Here is a 20,362-nt window from a genome sequence, read left to right as displayed (position 1 = left end):
AACAAGGACTTTCAACATCTGATGATACTTCTTTATATAAAACATTCCACCCTTCTTGCCCTTCCAATCAATTCACTGAAGGTAGCTGCAAGCCTCAGATGCAAAAAATTGTACCTACTCACTGCTGTAATCTTCCAAAGGTGAGTCCATGTTAAACCCTTTCAATAATCCCACCGGGCCTCGTGGCCTTGGACCAGTCACAGAATCTAAAAATCATCTTGGGTGCATGTATTTGGAACTGGGTCTTGCAAATTTTGAGGACATTAGGAGCTATACAAGATGTAAAAAATGCACAGATCTATGCAGAAGGGCAAAAGGAAATAATAGGAATGGGGTGAATGGATACATTCTACTGTTTAATATTGACGTTACCCTATGAATCAAAGTTGAAAGCATTAATAGAGTGCACACTTATCCGCATATTTGCTAAAACATAAAACACAAACAAATCTATTATATAATATATACTCCATACATGATGACATGGTGCTGTTATGTAACAATGTGCTGCAGAGCTCTTACACTGCCAAATGAAATATTAAACAGAGAAATGGTATAATGACACAGCACACAATGTAACAATGCTTGACACACAGCTAACCTTGTGTCCTAATTCATTTTACAGCTAATCCTCACCAAGTCTTAATCTTAGCAGCTTGTCTACCTGCGAACAATTAAATAAAGAAATCACATTACCATAATGCACTCGAAAACAAATCACATCTAACCATCTCATTGTTAAACAAGCCACTTGCAGCTCTATATATAGCCTGTCAGTAATATTAATTGTTAATGTTCCACCTTGAGTTAGTGTTTCGGTTTTTCATAGCTAGTCATATTTTCCATGTTAAATTTTAATGAAAATATGATTCAAAGTACAAATATAACTAGGATTACACGGTTACTGGACACCTGATGCCATGGCCAGTACAGCAGGGACTGGACACATTTTGATCCATGTGTGGACATTTCTGCACGAAAGAAGTCCATCTAATGATTGACTTTTGTCAAAACGGGTTTGATCAGCCAATGGGCTTCAGTCACTAATCAGTGAGTTCTGCCAGTGGGGAGTCCCCAATATCAGAGTACCATGTCCCAGTGGGGAGGATCCCTCTATCCACCTTGATTGTGTGGATGAGAAAATCCATTTCTTTTTTTTTCACTCAGCCCACTGGCTGAATGAAAAAAAATGATCCATCTATGGTCAGCTTAACCCACACCTGTTCAATTAGAGAGCCTTTATTGACCACTAATACCCTTTTGTTGGACAGGATAAATGACTGTCATGTATCACCAGCCATATTTCCATTGATAACAATATTATTCACTGCTTCTAATCTACTATAATGTTATCCCTTGTTGTTTACTTTAATTAAGACAATGCTGCCCATCAGTATTAGCTCCTACAGTGGCTGCTATCCCTCGTAAGAGAGGAACGTCAACTGAAAAGGGAAGTTCTCCTTTTTCTCCCTCCTCCCCCCTCCCACATTTCGATTTTTTTTGTTTTTTTTCTGGGAGTGGGTACCTCTTTGTGAAAGGTACCCACTCCCACTTGCACTCTCCTCATGTAGGTGAGCAAAGCATATGTTTTCTCCCACACCTACAACCTCCTGGGACATATCACAGGTCCCAGGAGGCTGCAGGACCATTCAGGAAGTGCAGCGTGACTCACACATGCACAGAGGGGAGCCGGCTGTGAAGCTGCAGGAAGGAACAGCAGGTTTTCTACATCCACATAGGTCCACTTTAAATGAGAGGTGTGGGAATGGAAAATAACAAACATTTATACTTGCCTAAATGGCTGAAGCATCGATCTGATGCTGAAGCTGTCCCGCGCCAACTCTTTGCTCAGTTCTCAGATCAGCTCTAAGCACAGAGCAGTGACTGTCAGTCACTGTTCTATGTTCTGCCCCTCCAGTGCTCACTGGAGTGCCAGACTTTGGATGGGATGGAGTCGGCTGTTCTGTCAGTCACTGTTCTGTGCTCTGCCCCTCCAGTACTCATTGGAGTGCAAGGCTTTGGATGGGATGGAGTCGGCTGTTCTGTCAGTCACTGTTCTTTGCTCTGCCCCTCCTGTGCTCACTGGAGTGCCAGGCTTTGGATGGGATGGAGTCGGCTGGCTCAGGCATCCCTCTAAGACAGGGGTCTCCAAACTATGGCCCTCCAGCTGTTGAAATACTACAAGTCCCGTCATACCTCTGCCTCTGGGAGTCTTGCCTGTGGCTGTCAGAGTCTTTCAAGACCTCATGGGACTTACAGTTCCTCAACATCTGGAGGGCCATAGTTTGGAGACCCCTGCTCTAAGAGGCTGAGCCAGCTGCAAATCAAGCATTTGGGCAGATCCCAATATTATTGTCGGGATCCCTACAGAGCTTGGACCGGCTTTGTGACATGAGCCAACAGTGGACTTTAGTCTGCTGTCGGCCGAATCTGGGTCACAGGTGTGCAGAACGTGTGACCCACAGAAGTAGACCTTTGTGACCCATAGAAGTAGACCTTTGGTCATACTTCTCCTTTAAGCATGTCTACACTGTTTGCCCATCACCATATTGCAAAGAGCCTCTTAACTTCAGACAATATTAGTTGCTCAGTCCAGTATACCAACCAGAAGAGGTACTGTCCCAAAAGACATAAAATTAGGTTAATAGCCTCTAAAAATCAGATAAATGTGTTCAAAGGAAGACGCAAGAATGGAAGCCATGTAATATTTATACAAATCCCTCCACAAGATCTGAAAAGTCTTGTTTTAAACTTGATATTGTGGCTTGTTTAATTTTATGTGTTTCCGAATGTACAGTATATAGCAGGGTTTCCCGAAGCAGGTAACATGAGGGTTACACAAGTTAATCCGAATTTGTGTTCTAGAAAGCCTGTTGGGAGAACATGCTCACTATAGTGTGTGGCTTGTGCCAGAAAATAAAAGGAAGGATGATTTATTTAACTGGTAAGACATTGTACACACTGCATACAGACTATCTTCAGTGCAAGTAATGAAGGGGTGCCATAGGGAAGGAGTGTGAATTCATGGACAAGTAATTAGTCAAGACACTGCACAGCAAAAACTGTATTTTTAAGCAGATCATAACTCAAAATGTGAAGATTTACTATGTTATAGGGAACATTTAATGTTAACTCTGCCTAAGCAGTACCATGAAATATCCATTTTTTTGTCTTGAATCCCTCCCGAAACATAACGGTGCACTTCCTGGTATGCAAGGGTGCCTATGCACTTCTGTGCCTGAATTTTCCTACTTGTATATCTACAATTTGAGATCATCTAAGGCACTGATGCATGTGACTGAGGTTTGGTCATCTCATTAGGTAGCTTATTGCTGGAGAGGACTTTGCACTGCATGCATCTTCCTGCTTCTGTTTCATTCATTCTGTAGATCTATCAGATCCATCAGACCATCAGTCATCAGGGGTGCAAGCTGTGACAAGAGGATGCAAAGCATTATTCCTTTACCACGATGGATGCCACAGCAAGGCATGCAAAGTCTGCAATGTACAAAAAATTAGCTGTGGGGAGCCTACAGTATATGTTTGCTTTTTCTGGGCACAGCTTCCACAGTTCAGGTCTTCTTCATCACAAAGGTTCACATAGCAGCTCGAATGTGTACCACACAGGAACCACATTACACTCTTGTGCAATTCTGCATTGTGCGATTTGAGCTACACATTTTGAAAGAAGTGCAGGCATCTTTTTTTAGAGCCACACCGCAACAACAGATCGTTTTGTGGGCAAACCACACTGTGACTGCGATGTGTTTGGGGTGTCATTAACTTTATATCAGTGGATTGCAATTGCAGTACAATTGCAATGCGGCGTGGGAAACACACAGGGATCGCAGTATTTCCCGCACCACATATGTGTGAACTGGGGCTTACATAGACCTTATCTTCCTCTACCACCCTAACGTACAATAGACTGCTAAACACTTACCTACTACTTCCCTAGGTTTGGTCTGCCTGTGGTTGCTAGACAGAGCTGCTTCCTTTGGGTAACATGGCTGCTGTCAATATGCAAGAAATTTGCTCAGGCAAAGCCACCGATTGGAAGACAGTGGTCACATGACCCCTGTTGGCCATGGTGCCATTCTAGCTTTCACAGTACACAGATTAGTAATAGGTAACATTTTTTAACATTTTGTCATAGTTCTTGTCATAGTTAGTCTGGCTGAAAAAAGACAAAAGTCCATCCAGTTCAACCATAAAAAAAAAAAAAGTTATAATCCTATACCCACAGTTGATCCAGAGGAAGGCAAAAAAACCCAGCAAAGCATGATCTAATTTGCTCCTGCTGGGAACAAAATTCCTTCCTGATCCCCGAGAGGCAACTGGATATTCCCTGGATCACCTTTATCTAGAAATGTTAGTATTTAGTTATATTCTGTATATCTAAGAAAGAATCCAGGCCTTTTTTGAAGCAATCCACTGAGCTGACCAGAACCAACTCTTGAGGGAGTCTATTCCACATTGTCACAGCTCTCACTGTGAAGAAACCTTTCCATGTTTGGAGATTAAATTTCTTTTCCTCCAGACGTAAAAGAGTGCCCCCTTGTCCACTGTGATGACCTCAGGGCTAATAGCTCTACACAGAGTTTACTATATGAACCACTGATGTATTTATACATGTTGATCATATCCCCCCTTAATCTTCTCTTTTCAAGAGAGAATAAATTCAGTTCCTCTAATCTTTCCTCATAGCTGAGCTCCTCCATGCCTCTTATCAGTTTGGTTGCCCTTCTCTGTACTTTCTCCAGTTCCTTAATGTTCTTTTTGTGAATTGGTGCTCAAAACTGAACTGCATATTCCAGACGAGGTGTTACTAATGATTTGTACCGGGGTAATATGATATCTCTCTCTGGAGTCTATACCTCTCTTAATACAAGAGAGGATTTTGCTCGCTTTAGAAGCCGCAGCTTGGCATTGCATGCCATTATTAAGCTTGTGATCTACCAGAACTCCCAGATCCTTCTCCACCATTGATTTGGAGTTTTTTACGTCAATGCAGCAAGGGGAAAGGGGTTTACATAAAACAATTCTAGTTCAGTCAGACTAAAAGTGGAACTTCACTCTTTCAATCAATCCTTAAAAATAGCTAGCATAAGTAAACACATAGTAAATAGATAGGAAAGTATATTATATTTACTTGTTTTAAACCTTTTTGTTACATTTCTTCACCTACTTAGTAGTTTCCAGGCCTAGGCAAAGGAAGCCATAGAGTGCCTTGGAAAAGTATCCATACCCCTTGAAATTTTCCACATTTTGTCATGTTACAACCAAAAACGGAAATGTATTTTATTGGGATTTTATGGGATAGACCAACACAAAGTGGAAGAAAAATGATAAATGATTTTCAAAAGTTTTTACAAATAAACATCTGAAAATACATCATGGAGACATGGATGGATGGATGAGTGAATTAAAGTTTTTAGTTTGTGGTGCTCAGATGCAGCATAGTTCCGCTTTAACTTTAACCCCTTCGTGCCGGCGCCTTGCGGCCCTTTAAGGGTTTCAGAAGCGGGGAGGGGTTTAGGGTCATGTGACCGCCTTGACGGCGTGTCACAGCGGTCACATGATCGGGAAAGATCCCGATCGAAAAAGGAGATCGGGACCTTTCCGTGAGTACCGGACATGTGTGCTGGGAGCGTGCAGGGCGCGCGCTCTCAGCACATATGTCTTTTTTCAATAGAACGCAAATGTGTGGCCGCTCGCCGTCTAGGCCCAGACGCCCGGAGGCCGCACATTTACGTTCAGCCGGCATGAAGAGGTTAACATAGGCTGATATTACTACTCTCTCCATCTAAAGATGCTGTCAACCAGAAAACCAGATTGAAACCCATGTAAAAGGATCATGTCTCCAGAATTAGAAGTTTTAAAATATATTCCTAAAACACTTGCATTCATGTTTGTGAACAGTGTTAACAGCTATTTCATGCAAACCAAATTTCTATTACATAAAGTTTACGTGCTCTTTAAGGATAGATTGTGATATGCAAATGCATTCCCATTTCCCCGGAAAGGATCAAAATAACTTTCAGAGCAGCTTAATCTGCTAGTCATAATAGATTTATAGACGGTCAAAAAAGAAAGATAAAAAGAAAACTGAATTGCAAATCTAAAAAGTTCAAGCTTTCTATTCAATAAAAACATCAGAGCCAAACACTGCCAGAAATGAAGGTCTATATGAGATATTCAGAGAGTCCATAAGGAGGTAGGGGTTTCAAAAGAACTCGTAATCATATATTAAATAGGAATTGCTTAGTTGTATTCTCAGTAAATCAACATATACAATAAAATAAAACCTTCACACTCCCAACAGTTACAAATTATATTTGATTAAATCCATTTATTTCTGAGCTACTCTTGGGCCAATTCGGCAGAAGTACTCCAGCACTACATTAGCTATTTATTATATTGGCATTTATTTTTACAACAAGAGGGTAGAGGAATTCTCCCAAAGTGAGGGTGTTCTGTTCTTTGACAGTCGTCCTTTAAACAGGTACCCCCATTGTAGGATTTTTCCTTCTCACTTCTTTTGTGGACAAATCTAAAATTTTGTATTTTCCTTATTTTCTGTCTTGATGACATTTGTCACCAGTATACATAGAGGAGAGAATCTTCCGAACGGGGACACAGGCAGTCATAAAAACTTGACAGAGGGTCTATACCTGCCCCTTGCTATCCTAAAGTAAAAAAAAAAATATATATATATATATATATATAATATATCGAAGGAAATAAGTATTTCATCCCCTGCTGATTTTGAATGTTTGCTCACTCACAAAGAAGTGATCAGTCTAAAAACTGAATGGTAGGTGTATTGTAACACTGTATTGTAACACTGAGAGACAGAATAGCAACAAAAAATTCAAAAGAAATGCATGTCTAACAAATTATGTACTGATTTGCATGTTCATGAGGGAAATACGTATTTGATTCCCTATCATTCAGCAGGATTTCTGGCTACCAGGTGTCTTTCATACAATCAGATTCCAAACTCTCCACCATGACAAAGACCAAAGAGCTGTCCAAGGATGTCAAGGACAAGATTGTAGACCTACACAAGGCTGGACTGGGCTACAAAATTATCGCCAAGCAGCTTGGTGAGAAGGTGATCTCCAGGCAGCTGGGACCACAGTCACCAAGAAAACAATTGGTAACACACTACACTGGTAAGGATTGAAATCCTGCAGTGCCCGCAAGGTCTCTCTGCTTGTTTTCTTGGTTTTCAGAAATCCTGCTGAATGATAGGGGATCAAATACTTATTTCCCTCATGAACATGCAAATCAGTGCATAATTTGTTAGACATGCATTTCTTTTGAATTTTTTGTTGCTATTCTGTCTCTCAGTGTTACAATACACCTACCCTTCGATTTTCAGACTTTCTCTTTGAGTGGACAAACATTCAAAATCAGCAGGGGATCAAATACTTATTTCCTTCAGTGTAGATGCATTTGTTCTCTTTTTATTAGCTACTTAGACTGTAGGATAGAGGCACAGGAGTGTCTGGTGTAGTTCCCTGGTTATCCATTCCCGTTCACTCAGATTCGATGGCCGCACTAAAATCGGCCAATGCTGCGGTGCATTAATGGTACAAAATTCTAAAGAAAATGCTTAGTTATAATTTTCGAAAGAAAATTTCTTCAGAATTTGACCCATGTATGGCTTGCATAAGGGAGGCTTCAATCTAATTTGGGGCTTTAAGAAGCTTCTTAGGCAGGCCATGCATGGCTCGAATTCTGAATGAATATTTTTTGAAAAATCGGAAATTACGTGCATTTTGTGATCCAATGGTGCCACAATTGATTTCAAACCAAGCCATCAATTTCACCTGTATTGCTACAGAAAATAATTTTCATGGCTGGGAATCTAGTTTTCTTTCCAGGTCACAGTTCAAGTCCATTTCATTTTCGATGATATTTCTCACATGATTCTTCCATCATTTGTTCATTTTTCAAAAGATTTCCTTTAATTTCAATTTTTCAATTCAATCACTCAAATACAATGGCTGCACCAAAATTGGCTGATGTTGCAGACCACTTATGGTGTGAAATTTGAAAGATAATTATTAGCTATGATTTTCTAAATGTTTCAGAATTTGACCCATGTATGGCCTGCATTAGGCAGGCTTCAATCTAATTTGGGGCTGTGAGAAGCTTCTTAGTATTGGCAGTCTCAAGCTTTCCATGTGAGAGTCAACAAGGAGGGTGCTCCAGCATCACAAACAGGTAATGTCCAGGGGTTGGGTGGACTGGCGCACAACAATAATGTCTGGATGAAAAGCTAAGCTACCCAACAGGTTGACTGCTCTATGCATTGCTAAGGTTAGACCAGCCATTCTCAAACAGGGTTCCTCCTGATATTGCTAGGGGTTTCTTGGACTGTGGCTGATTGTCCTCCCATTTGATGGGGTCTGCACAATATCAGGACCAATGCCAATTGGCAGAGCCAGAAGCATGACACCAATGATCTGTTTAGATGTCTGTAAGGGTGAAATTCTGATCCCCACTGCAGAGGGTGCATTCTTCCTACTGACTACCAATGTAAAAGGTATTTTTGCCATTGGCCCATGATTAGTTTTAGCAAGGTTCCCATAGAACTGAAAATTATTTTAGGGGTTCCTCTGGGGTAAAAAGGTTGGGAAAGGCTGGGTTAGATGCTTGTTCCAAGTGACAGTGATACTCCTATTATGATTTGTGCTTAACATCCTCAAACTAGAGATGAGAGGTGCTTTTATGTGTTTTATCGTTAGTCAAAACATGTTTTTTTTTTCTAATTTTGGACAGTAGTTTGAGGGGTAGTAATTGGTTGTTGTTTTTTGCTGTCTATATCCTGGGGATTCTCCTTCACTTCCTGTCCTGGAGACACAACAGGAAGTGAGCAAAAATTTCTTCAGTCAGGGAACATAGTTGTCCCCATTTTACATGTTTTCCTCACCACCAGTTCCGGTGACAATGGTTACCAGGACAAACAGAGAGAGTAAATCCTCTCACCATAAATACAAAACACTTCATATAGCAATTAGACCCAATTAAATAAAAGGGTGCTGTGGTGAAATGGCAAGTGGTGCCGCCAAAACATGAGTCAAATAAAGATGTCACCAGCACACCTTGGGGTTTTGATCCAGGGAAGATCCGATTGCCTCTCGGGGGATCAGTAAGGAATTTTTTTCCCTGCAGGAGCAAATTTGATCATGCTTTGCTGGGTTTTTTGCCTTCCTCTGGATCAACTAAGAGTATAGGATTACAACTTCTTCTTTAACAGTTTCCAGGTTTTATTGTCATAGCTTAATTGAACAAGCTGATTGGCTACTATAAACAGCTACACCAGATTCCGAGTGCTCCAGTTTTAGCAAATTTTCCCCCAAGTTTAATCAAAAAAGACAGAACACTTTATTTGTCACCAACAAAAAATGATATTTGGAGTCCGCAAAGGACGTCATCTTCAGCCAGCAGGATATGACACTTTCCTACTTTTACAAATTAAAAAAAAAAAAAGTTTTGCCCAGAGATACAGAAGCATCAAGACAGCTGCTTGAAGCTTGTAGCAAATGCTTTGTCAAAGTTTGAAGTTCACGGGGCTCTGTCCAAGTGAAAGGCCGTGTATTCAAGGCCTGAGAGTTACAGGAAATATTAGTCAGAGGGAGATCTAAGGGCTTCTTTACACGTGCTTTGATCTCTGAAAAGCAATCCGTGTTCTGATCACTGTTCAGAGAGCATTTGACAGGCAGTGAAGAGGTGTTGTACTACCTCCTCACTGCCTGTCAAATGCTCTCTGAAGAATGATCTTAACACGGATCTCTTTTCAGAGATCAAGGCATTTACTTGAATGAATCGCATTCAGCCAGACAGAGCATAATTCTTGCTGTGACTGCAAAACAAAGAATGTGTACACCCCCAGCAGCTGCCTCTGCAGCAAAAGCAGAGGCAGTGGGGGCGCAGCTCAACTGTGGGGCTTTACCGCCCCTCAACCAAGCCCTAAGGACTCATTTACACTTGCACTGGACCTCTGAAGAATCATCTGCAGTGGATAGCTTTTCTTAGAGGGGATTTGCTAGGCGATGAAAAGGCATTATGTTGCCTCTTCACTGCCTGCCTGAACCTCTAAAAGCCTGCATCACTACACTGTGGAGCGGTTGTGAGTCTGTTGTCCCATTAATTCGAATTGCCTGCCGAACGTGAGAGCAGGCATAATTTTTGCTGCACTGCAATGCAAAGCATGTACATACCCTGTAAGACTGTGTTTGCAGCTTAGGAGAAGCAGTTTGGGGGGGAGGGTTTAAAACATGGCTCAACCACGTGTTTTTAACTCTCCCTCTCCACCACGTGTAAACCAAGCCTTAGAGTAGGCATCGTTCTTTGTGCTGGGTGCTCCTCGCCAGCTACCTTACTGCAAATTTTCAATCAAAAGACAGACAAGAGCTCTACAATCTCGTAATTAAACATTTCCCATGTATTGCTGCCCTAATAATGTGTGCCTTACACCTGCATGGTAATGGATGATTACTTCTGCCAAAGTCCCAATTCTCAATCTAAAAACACAAAAATATGCATGATTTCAATAAAAAGGCCTATTGTCCTTTTTGGCTAATGTATTGTCGGTAGGTATGCTACTGGAGAATGAAAAGTGTTTGAAATCCAGGCTAGGTGAATAAGAAATGTAATCATCAAACATGAATTTCAAAGAGAACAACTGTGTACAACAGGCTGATGGATCCACTTGCATCCACCCCCATAAAAGAAGGGTTGCTCGCTCTCTGCAATCTCTATAGATTAGAATGTACAAGAAGACTACATGAATAATGCAGGAAAGACACATTAAAACAATTGGAGCATCAATGTAAACCTTGGGTCCTACATGAATTAAGCTCACGGGTTAATAAAAATTAATAAAAACAAACACGAAGAGTTGGTCTGCTGTGTAAATAGGGCCAACCATTAACAGGGAGATCTCATGGGAAACTACGAGGCTTGCTTAACCTCAAGATGCTCACCAAGCAACCAAGCACCACAATCATCGGTTCCCTAAACTTGTGCAGAACTCAAGTTACAGAGCACCCCCAACCTATATATATATATATATATATATATATATATATATATATATATCTTTTTTTTACAAAAATCCAACCAACACATTTTTATAAATTCCACATATAACATAACTAAACAATTTCTTACTATGACCCCCACCCCTTCCCTCTTACATAAATGCAAAAATGTTTTACCATTTTGTTTCTTTTTGTGCTGCAAGGCAGCACTTCCGGGTTTCCAGCCTGGGCCCAGCCCCACTCCCTTCTGAGATTGCTACGTCACAGTTATTGGAGGCAGTAGAATGTTACTAAGCTGCAAGTTTTAGGGCACATGGGTTGATTTTTGAACATGCACACAAATGCCGCAGGTAACTGTAGTGCCCATCCACCAGAAGCTTTCAGCATTTGTGCGCCTGTGTCACTGGCCTCTGGCAGCTTCCAAACACATGGAAGAAACCGGTGGTGCATCTCCACACACACCTTTTTTTTTTCTTTAATGGAATAGGAGCAGGGGGAGGTCATTTAGGTGCGGTTTAACCTCCCTGGCGGTATTCCCGAGTGTAGCTTGGGGTAAAGTTTCAGCACCACAAGCGGTAACCCCGAGCTACACTCGGGAACACCCTGCAGCGATGCTCTGGGATCTCTTCTTCACTTACCTTGTCCTTCGCTCCCGCGATGTCTCTCCTGCAGTGTCCATGGTAATGTCCTCCGGCCGATGCCGGCATCTGTCTTCTGGGTTCCATTCCCTGTGATGTTGGGACGTACGGGGATGGAACGGCGGGAAATTTGAAAGTTGTAAAAGTGACATTCACTAAATTCACTAAAATCACATAGTAAAACATTACTGTATCAAACCATTTCACATACATTTTGTCCCGAGTGCTTTGTCCTGTGCCCTGCCTGCATTTTTACTGTTCTTTCTGCCTGGAAACTGAGAAATGTCCATGGCGTCCAAAAAGCGTCCCTTTAGGTCAAATGCGGTTTTAGACCAGCTAGAGAACAGCGATAGTAAATTAGAATCACTTGCAGAATTGAGTGATATTGATTCGTGGGAAAATTCGTCATCAGACACTGAAAACGATTTTGCGACTTTGCTCAGTGATGTGCGAACTTGGCGCTATATTTCAAACTTCAGTGTTTTTGGTTTGATTATATTATTGAATTCAATTTATTATTATATTATTATTTTTTATGATTATTTATTATATTATGATCTATGATTTCGTATTTCAAATATTAACATACCCGGGATGTTTACTAGACTCTTGTTCGGACAGATTTCAGTGAGTTATTCCTAAAACTTACAGGCCTACAATAAAAAAAATACATATTTCCATGCAAAAAAAAAGTACCGCTTTGAGCACAGAAATATGGACATATTCAGACTGCTAGAGCTCCAGTCAAAATGTAAAGAATAAAAGTCAGCAGCTGCAAAGACTGTAGCTGCTGACTTTTATAAAACAGACACTCACCTTTCCTTCAATCCAGCGGTGTCCTCACCGCAGCCGGTTTCATCAGCCATCCTCTCTCCTCGGCATCTTAAGTGTGGGCACCCACTGTGACAGCTTACGGGTTCACAGCTGTGTGCCCACTGCGCAAGCATGAGTAGCACTGTGACTTGTGAATGGCCCCGTAGTCTTCTGAGACCTGTCACATGTCCCAGAAGACTACAGGGGGGGACAGCAACTTCCACTTTCGATCGCCTAGGCCAGGGGTAGGCAACCTGCGGCTCTCTAGCTGTTGTGGAACTACATTTCCCATGAGGCATTGCAACATTACAAAACTGACACTTACAGCTATGACTTGCAGAGGCATGATAGAACTTGTAGTCCTGCAACAGCTGGAGAGTCGCAGGTTGCCTACCCCTGGCCTAGGCGATCGCAGCGGATGTGGGAGTGGGTACCTGTCAAAATCGGGTACCTGCTCCCCCCGCTCCCAAAAGGTGCCAATCCTTAATGGGGAGCGGGCGGGGGATGCAGCCTTAATGTGGAACCTCCCCTTCTGAATGGAGCTCCGCTTTAAGCTCTGGAGTAAAGTGGAACTTCACTGCATCTGAGCACCACACACCAAAAACGCTGTTAAATGCATGTTTACAATTCAAAGCAAACTCCCCTATCCATCTATGTCCCCATGCTTTATTTTGCTGAGAAATCACGTTAAAAAACACCCCCCAGCATTTCTGGCCATTGCCATCTCAGGTAAGGGGAGAAGATTTATGTAGCATTTAAATTCTGGAGTTCATCAGGCATGCAAGCAGGAGGGTGTGCGTTGCTAAAAAAAAAAAAACCCTCCTCCCCTCCTGAAGACTCCTGGGATGTATGACATAAGTTGCCTAGGCATAGAAACCAGGAAGTAGCTGAAGGCAATGTAAAAAACTTTCATAACAAGTAAATATGATCTACTTCCCTATCTACCAATCCTAGCAGCATAATGATTAAAAATACTCAGTGTTGACCGAGAGGGAGAAGTTCTGTTTGAGCTCCCAAAAAGAAGTCAATTCAGTTTAAAAACCTCTCCAAAGGGGAACTGTATATTTTACTTCCATTTTTTTTTTCGGGCCCCAGTGCTTTATTGATAGCTAGCCGGCTGCACCCGGAAGAGGAAGCAGCTGAAGAGTACCAAGATGGTGGCATAGGACCCGGTGCAGATGAGTATGAAATGGCAGCACTACCTGGTAAAATAAATAAGATAAGAGGTAAAAAAAAACTAAACCAAAAACAACACTGCCTTTATATCCTAGTGCCTTTACCATGGTCACACTCCAAACCAGGGTTCTTCTTCCTCCTCTTTTGTAGTAGTAGTGGCCAGTCCATTCCTCTGCACAGACCAGCACTCACATTATGAGGTGTGAGCATGAGTCTAGACAACGTTCTTGTAAGTCTGGGCTCAGAATAAAGGGTTGAGTCATGTTGGCTAATGTGGGTTAACTGACTCTGGGTGTCAATCAATAACAAATAGAACCTGCAATAGACAACATTTTTTTTTTGTCCACAGGAGAGGTGGGGTGTCGAAAAGAATCAACGAACATGAAGGGTAAATGGTTAGAGGAGTAAGAATAAGGTGAACTTGTATTTTGCTCAGGAATTGGAAGATCCTCCAATTGCTTAAACTCTCCTTCCCTTCCCTCCAACCTCTTCACCTGTGGAAGTGAAAAGTATGCACTCCAAGCCATTGCGATCAGAGCTTACATAGGGCTAAGTACTCTCTAGCTGCCCCCATGTGACAGCACTTGGGCCTGGCGACTGGCTACTAGGCAACTAGTGCTGCATTGAGATGGGGAGAAGAGTCCCAGTCTCCCCCCATACCAGAAAGTACAAATAGTTGGGTGATGGTTGATTGGAGTCGCAGAGATAAAAAACAAAGACAAGCAAAAGGAGTGGGGTTGGGCAACTACGTAAAACTCTCTCTTTACCCTGAATAGACAAAGCCAAGTCCACTGTAAGTATTTATTTACACAGGGAATTTAGGGTCAAATTTTTTTTAGTATTTTATTTAAATTTAGAAATGTTTAAACTGTATTATGTCTGTTTGTATAAGTTTTGGTTTTTTAACAATGTTTGTCTTTTTTAATTTTGTACAAATAAACAGTTAATACATGACAAAGGATTCCTAGGACACTATGGGGGTAATTTATTAAACCTGAAGAGTGCAAAATTTGGTGCAGCTCTGCATAGAAACCAATCATCTTCCAGGTTTTATTGCCAAAGCTTAATTGAACAAGCTGAAGTTAAAAGCTGATTGGCTACCATGCACAGCTGAACCAGATCCTGAGTGCTCCAGATTTAGTAAATCTCGCTCAATGGGTTAGTTAAAGGGATAGTTCACCTTTACCAAAAAGCTGCCTATGCAGTTAAGGGGTGCCCATAGATAAAAAAAACTGTGCAGCTCTGACTAAAGTTGAATAATATTCAACTTTAATAAGTGTAGTCCATTTACATAACTCCTGAAGCCTGACTGGAAAACTCCCAGGGCGTTGCTAGGTGAGGCCTGGTAATTACTGCCCAACTCCACCATCACAGGAGTAAGCTCTCAGACGCTGAGTTCAGAGCTACTGCATCATGAGAGAGAAAGAGTATGTGCGGGCATTTGATTCAGAGAAAAGCTCACTCCTGTGATGGTGGAAGTGAGCAGCAATGACTAGGCCTCACTTAGCAACGTCCTAGAAGTATTCCAGTCAGGCTTCATGAGGTACATAAATGGCCTACACCTATAGCAAGCTTAGTTAGAGACACCCAGTTTGTTATTATCCACATACGCCCTTATTTGCATATGCAGGTTTCTGGTAAAGGTGAGCTAACACTTTAAACAGACAGAACAGCAGATTGTCTCCTTTTAGGAAGGACTGCTTTCAATCAACCTTAGCCATCTGATAAGTCATTGGGGTTGATTTACTAAAAATGGAGAGTGCAAATCTGGTGCAGCTTATTCGATTAAGCTTTGACAATAAAACCCGGAAGCTGATTGGTTTCTATGCAGAACTGCACCAGATTTTGCACTCTCCAATTTTAGCAAATCAACTCCACTCATTCACCTTTGTGTAAATTTCAGCTTGAACTATTGAGTTCTGTCAACAACAGTCTTTGTTCAACAAAGAACAGATAAAGGAAAACAATCAAAATGGTGCCTAAAGCCCCACAAGATGGTTCGAGATGAGAAAACAAATATAAATTTGCAATATTTTACATGCACTACATTAAAAAGAAAAGAAATAAATTTTTTTAACGTTAACAATAATACAGAAATAAAATATATACAAAACCACTATACATAGTATATTTAATTATACAGTTTTGTACATCAGACCCTGAAGAGGAATAGTAAAGGAGGAAAGCAAGTCAAGAGGTTCGGTTCCAAAAGATGTACTGTCCCTGAACAAGACCTATGGAGGATAAATGGGAGTAGGCATCTTGGTACTGCTTAGCAGTGCAGCACAGAGCTCCTGCTGTTCCGCTTTCTGCAGTACATATCTATGGACAACACTCAGTAGATAGACTCATATTATGAAAGTGTTTAGTAGCTAATGCTACTTTTATAGGAGCCATCACCCCAAATAAAAAAACTTTAATAAAACCTGAAAAAAAACAAATGCTTAAAGAAAAAAAAATTACTTTTGGCCTACGCTGCTTTCTGATTGCACTGATGTCATAATTTTGCCTCACTGCAGACTCCTGGGAAACCTGAGGACCTGAAAATCTGCTAGAAAGTATTTCTGCACTGTGCCTGTGATGCCACTGGTGCTATTAGGAAGGGACTGAAACCCAGGGTCTTAGGTACCGGTATGTATTTTTTTCTGCTGAAGTTTTATTTTGCCAGCTTTATTTAGTATTTTTAAATTGGGGTGAGGGGCTTCTAGATAATTGGTCCTTGCATTTATATAAAACATGGTGATGAAAACAAACCGAAGCCAGCAGGTAAAATGTGAAAATTAAATCCAAATTTTTTCAAGGAACTTTTACAAGAATAATCGGTGAAGTTACATGGCAGTTTCCACATTTTAAATTCCACTAAAAACTCTCCACCTACATCTCCCAGCTCGATATTACCAAGCTGTCAGATTACACATTGAATAGTACAAGCACCTAGAACGATGAAACCTGAGATCTGCCTTAGAGAGAGAATCCAATTATTTTCCGCACAGCAATCTCAATATATTTAATTTATGTATTGCGTCTCATTATATAAACATCCACTTGAGATAGCACAGGGCAGGACCTTGTTTTTCCACTTTCAATACATCCCTGCAAATCAAATTCACAAGTACCCCTCCGCCTGGTTCTGTCATGTAACATGCTGTACATAGCCTGACTGAGGTCTGTAGGATTTTACCAGGAAATCTGAACCATCTTCAATCACAGAATACTCTTCACCTTTCGTATTAATTGCACAACACACAATGGTATCACAATAGCACATTTTCTGCTGCACGATGGGGGTTGATGTATGAAAAGCGTGGGGTAAGGAATAGTTCTTGTTACCTGCAGCCAATCAGAACCTTTGTCCTATTTTAACAAACACATATTGCAGAAATGACAATTGGAAGCTGATTGGTTGCTATGAGCAGTTTCCTTACTGGTGCACTGTTCATCCACCAGCCCTCTATGTTGTTAAATAAAAACACAATTCACATGGGATGATTATGTTTTGCCTACACATTTGGACGATAAAACCTTTATAACACATTTCTGATAGTAGTTTCTTTTTGAACTACCTGCACCTAATTCAAGCAAGATCTTGCATTTTGGTAACATAACCAACACAGGTGACAAATTCAGGTAGTTTTACAGGAGAAGTATAGCCAAAGATTTTTTGGTCTTCTATGGATCACAGGAGTGTAGTTCTTTCTGTGCTCCTGTGACCTATTTTCAGTCAACAGTAGGCCGACGTCACTCAAGTGGATCCAGGCTCTGGATCGATCCTGACTTTATAATCCAGATCCACCCAGATGCCTGGATCAGCAGCTGGCTCAGCCTCTCAGTGAGCTGCTGAGAGCCAGAGCCAGCCTCTCCTGTCCCCTGCACAGCCCAGCGCTCCACGGAGTGCTGGAGAGGCAGAGAAGAGAACAGTGACTGACAGGCTTTCTGCTCATTGAAGACCGAGAACCAAGTGCATAGAGGTCCTTGATCGCTCAGTTCACAGTCTTAGAAGCTGCAGCATAAGACCGAAGCTGCATACACCTAGGTGAATATCATTTTTTTATTATAAGAACCCCATACTTCTCTTTTAATTACCACTTTAAGAACCTGTCGCTGTGACAACAACAGATTCTTAAAGAATTACGACCAGTTTCTTAATCTGCGAACTAGAGGTAAGCCAGTACTCAGAACATGGCATAAATGTGCTAGAAAGTCGTCATGTATGTGACAATTTCCTACACAGTATTGTATCTCTGGCCCCTTACAGCTGTCAACAAGGAGATTCCTACAATGAGCAATGCCCATATTTGGGAAATTACTTGTCACTGGGTGGGCGAAACCTGATGGAAAACTGAGAGACTAATTCCCCATTGGGTCCAAATGGCTGTTGATTGACAGCGAATGGCAGTGGGCAGACTCAAAAGCCGCAATTAGACTGAATATAGGCTATTAATCAGCCCACTGCCATGCACTGTCAACCAACAGTCAGGTGGGCTTGATGGGGAACTAGTGACTCAGTTACCCATCAGGTTTCACCCACCCCTACTACAAAACTCTTCAGCCATGCACCTGTCAGTGTAACATGCGCAGTGGCTGGATAGGGAGCAAGCGCACTGAGAAAGTGTCCCTAGTAATCAATTAGTGACAGACTATCAATGTTCTAATGAAAAGTCAAATTCAATTAGTTGACAGGGTTTTCTAGCTACTGTACACCAAAAAGTTGTATACCAGAATGTTGTATTAGCTATCTAATGAAACAAGCTGTTCACGTGTACCACTCAGCCAATTTTAGGATTTAAAAGCAAAAGTCCAAATCTACCGACCCCCCCGTGCTCTTTCTTGAATGATGAGAACTCCATGTCACAATGTCTCTGATTTACCAGAGTAAAAAAAAAAAAGAGTCTATGATGCCCTCTGAAACCAATTACAATCCAGAACTTCGTTTTCTAGGACCAGTTTGCAAATATATCAAAAGACCACCATAATTTATTTCCTCTAGATTCCCCAAATCAGACAGATTCTACAACTTTTCAAACATCACCCTTCCAGGTCCTGCTAATAAGTCAAAGAGAGTCTTCACGTAGCTACAGCAGCATAGCACACAAAAAAAGTCACTAATCTCAGTTCCATGAAAAATATTCAGACGGCAAATCATAGGACTTACCAGGTTGTGATTTGTGGAGTTGGAATCATCTTCAGGGAATGGAATGTAAACAGCTAAGGCCACACAATTGGCAAAAATTGCCACTAATATAAATATGTCAAATGGTCTGAAGAGAAGGTTAAGGTCACAAAACAATTAATAATGAAATCATATAAAACATTTATTTGGTGGACATGCTGGACTGACCGGGAACATACCCAGGACCCTTTGATGGAGCTTGATTTTCATTGGTCCCCTACAACATGTCTGACACAAGTAATACAGAAAGCTCTTTACTAAGGCTACATGGTCTGCAATGGTAGATTATACCTGTGACTAGGGTTTCACCTATTTTCTATTTCATTAGTGAAAACTAAGAGCTGGACCCTCTGATGAAGCCTGACTTTAACTGGTTCCCTACAGCATGTCTGACACAAGTAATACAGAAAGCTCTTTACTAAGGCTATATGTTCTGCAATGTTAGATTATACCTGTGAATAGGGTTTCACCTATCTTCTATGTATGGGGTCTCCAATCTTTCTAAACAAAGGTCCAGTGTATTATCCTTCAGGCTTTAGGTGGGCCAAACTGTGGCTGATGGGAGTAGCAATAGGAGTACGCTATATCCCATCACTGGTTTTAGTTGGAGGAACAGAGCCCCATTGCTCGTATCAGTTGTAGGAATAGCGCCCCATTGTTGGAGTCAGTGGGAGGAATGGTGACCCATCATTGGCGTCATTGGGAGGAATAGTGCTCCATGGGCTGGATAAAGGCAAGCAATGGGCCACAACCAGCTCCTGGGCCACAGTTTCGAGACCACTGTTCTAAGTCATTAGTGAAAACTAAGAGGATAACGTTCAACTATTATAAACACTATACAAGTAATTAAGTGATAAAAAAGATAAAAAAATGGAACTTTGAAATAAAAAACCATTATCCAGGGCTCACGACCTTGGACACTGACAACTTTGTTTTAAGAACCACTGGACAATGTTGTGGTCCTGAATATTTACAAAAAACCCTTTTACTGCAAGTGGCGCCATGAGGAGTTGTAAGAATTAGCATTGTAATGTCCCAAGTCATTCTAAAAAAATAATCAAGCCTTTACATATATTCTGCAACTTTATAAAGCCGAAATAGCACATAAAGTAACTCTTCTTCCCAGTGTCCATTTTAAACTGACCACAGTTGGCAAATAGAAGAGAAAAGGATACTTCCATTCTACTATACTGATACAGGCTCTCCGGATTGGGTTATTCAAAGATAAACAGAAAAGGGCACGGGCTGGTCTATTGTTTGTTGAGCTTCCCCCTTGTTTTTTGCTCTTAGCATACTGTTGCCGTTTTTTCTGTGACAGGGATCCAACCGGCAGGGGCTCGGTGGCACTCATATTTTGGGCAGCCTTGGCCTGTCTAGCAGCATCGATGGCAGCTTGCCAAGATAGGACAGTCTGTTTGGATGGTGCTGAAGTCCTGGACTGGAGACTTGGCCCATCAACAGCAAGTGGAGGTCGTTTGCTACTTGCATAGTTCGCCCCTGTAAAAAAA

General features: G+C 41.4%; 1 protein-coding gene across 8 annotated transcripts in view; it reads right to left on the bottom strand.

Moving 5' to 3' along the window:
* The window catches only part of CACNA1D (calcium voltage-gated channel subunit alpha1 D), a 537,089-nt gene that overhangs the window by 455,017 nt on the left and 61,710 nt on the right, over positions 1-20,362 (bottom strand). For all 8 annotated transcript variants that reach the window (XM_089681862.1, XM_089681863.1, XM_089681858.1 and 5 more), the window contains exons 2-3: positions 20,030-20,351; positions 18,837-18,942 (exon numbers count right to left, since the gene is read on the bottom strand). In XM_089681862.1, coding sequence (XP_089537988.1) covers positions 18,837-18,942; positions 20,030-20,351 — 428 coding nt within the window. The remainder of the gene's footprint in view (positions 1-18,836; positions 18,943-20,029; positions 20,352-20,362) is intronic.

Source organism: Staurois parvus, unplaced genomic scaffold (assembly GCF_062004578.1).
Source record: "Staurois parvus isolate SC_StPar_1 unplaced genomic scaffold, SC_StPar_1.0 ptg000282l, whole genome shotgun sequence".
NCBI lineage: Eukaryota > Metazoa > Chordata > Amphibia > Anura > Ranidae > Staurois > Staurois parvus.
This window is presented reverse-complemented; position numbering and strand designations above follow the sequence as displayed.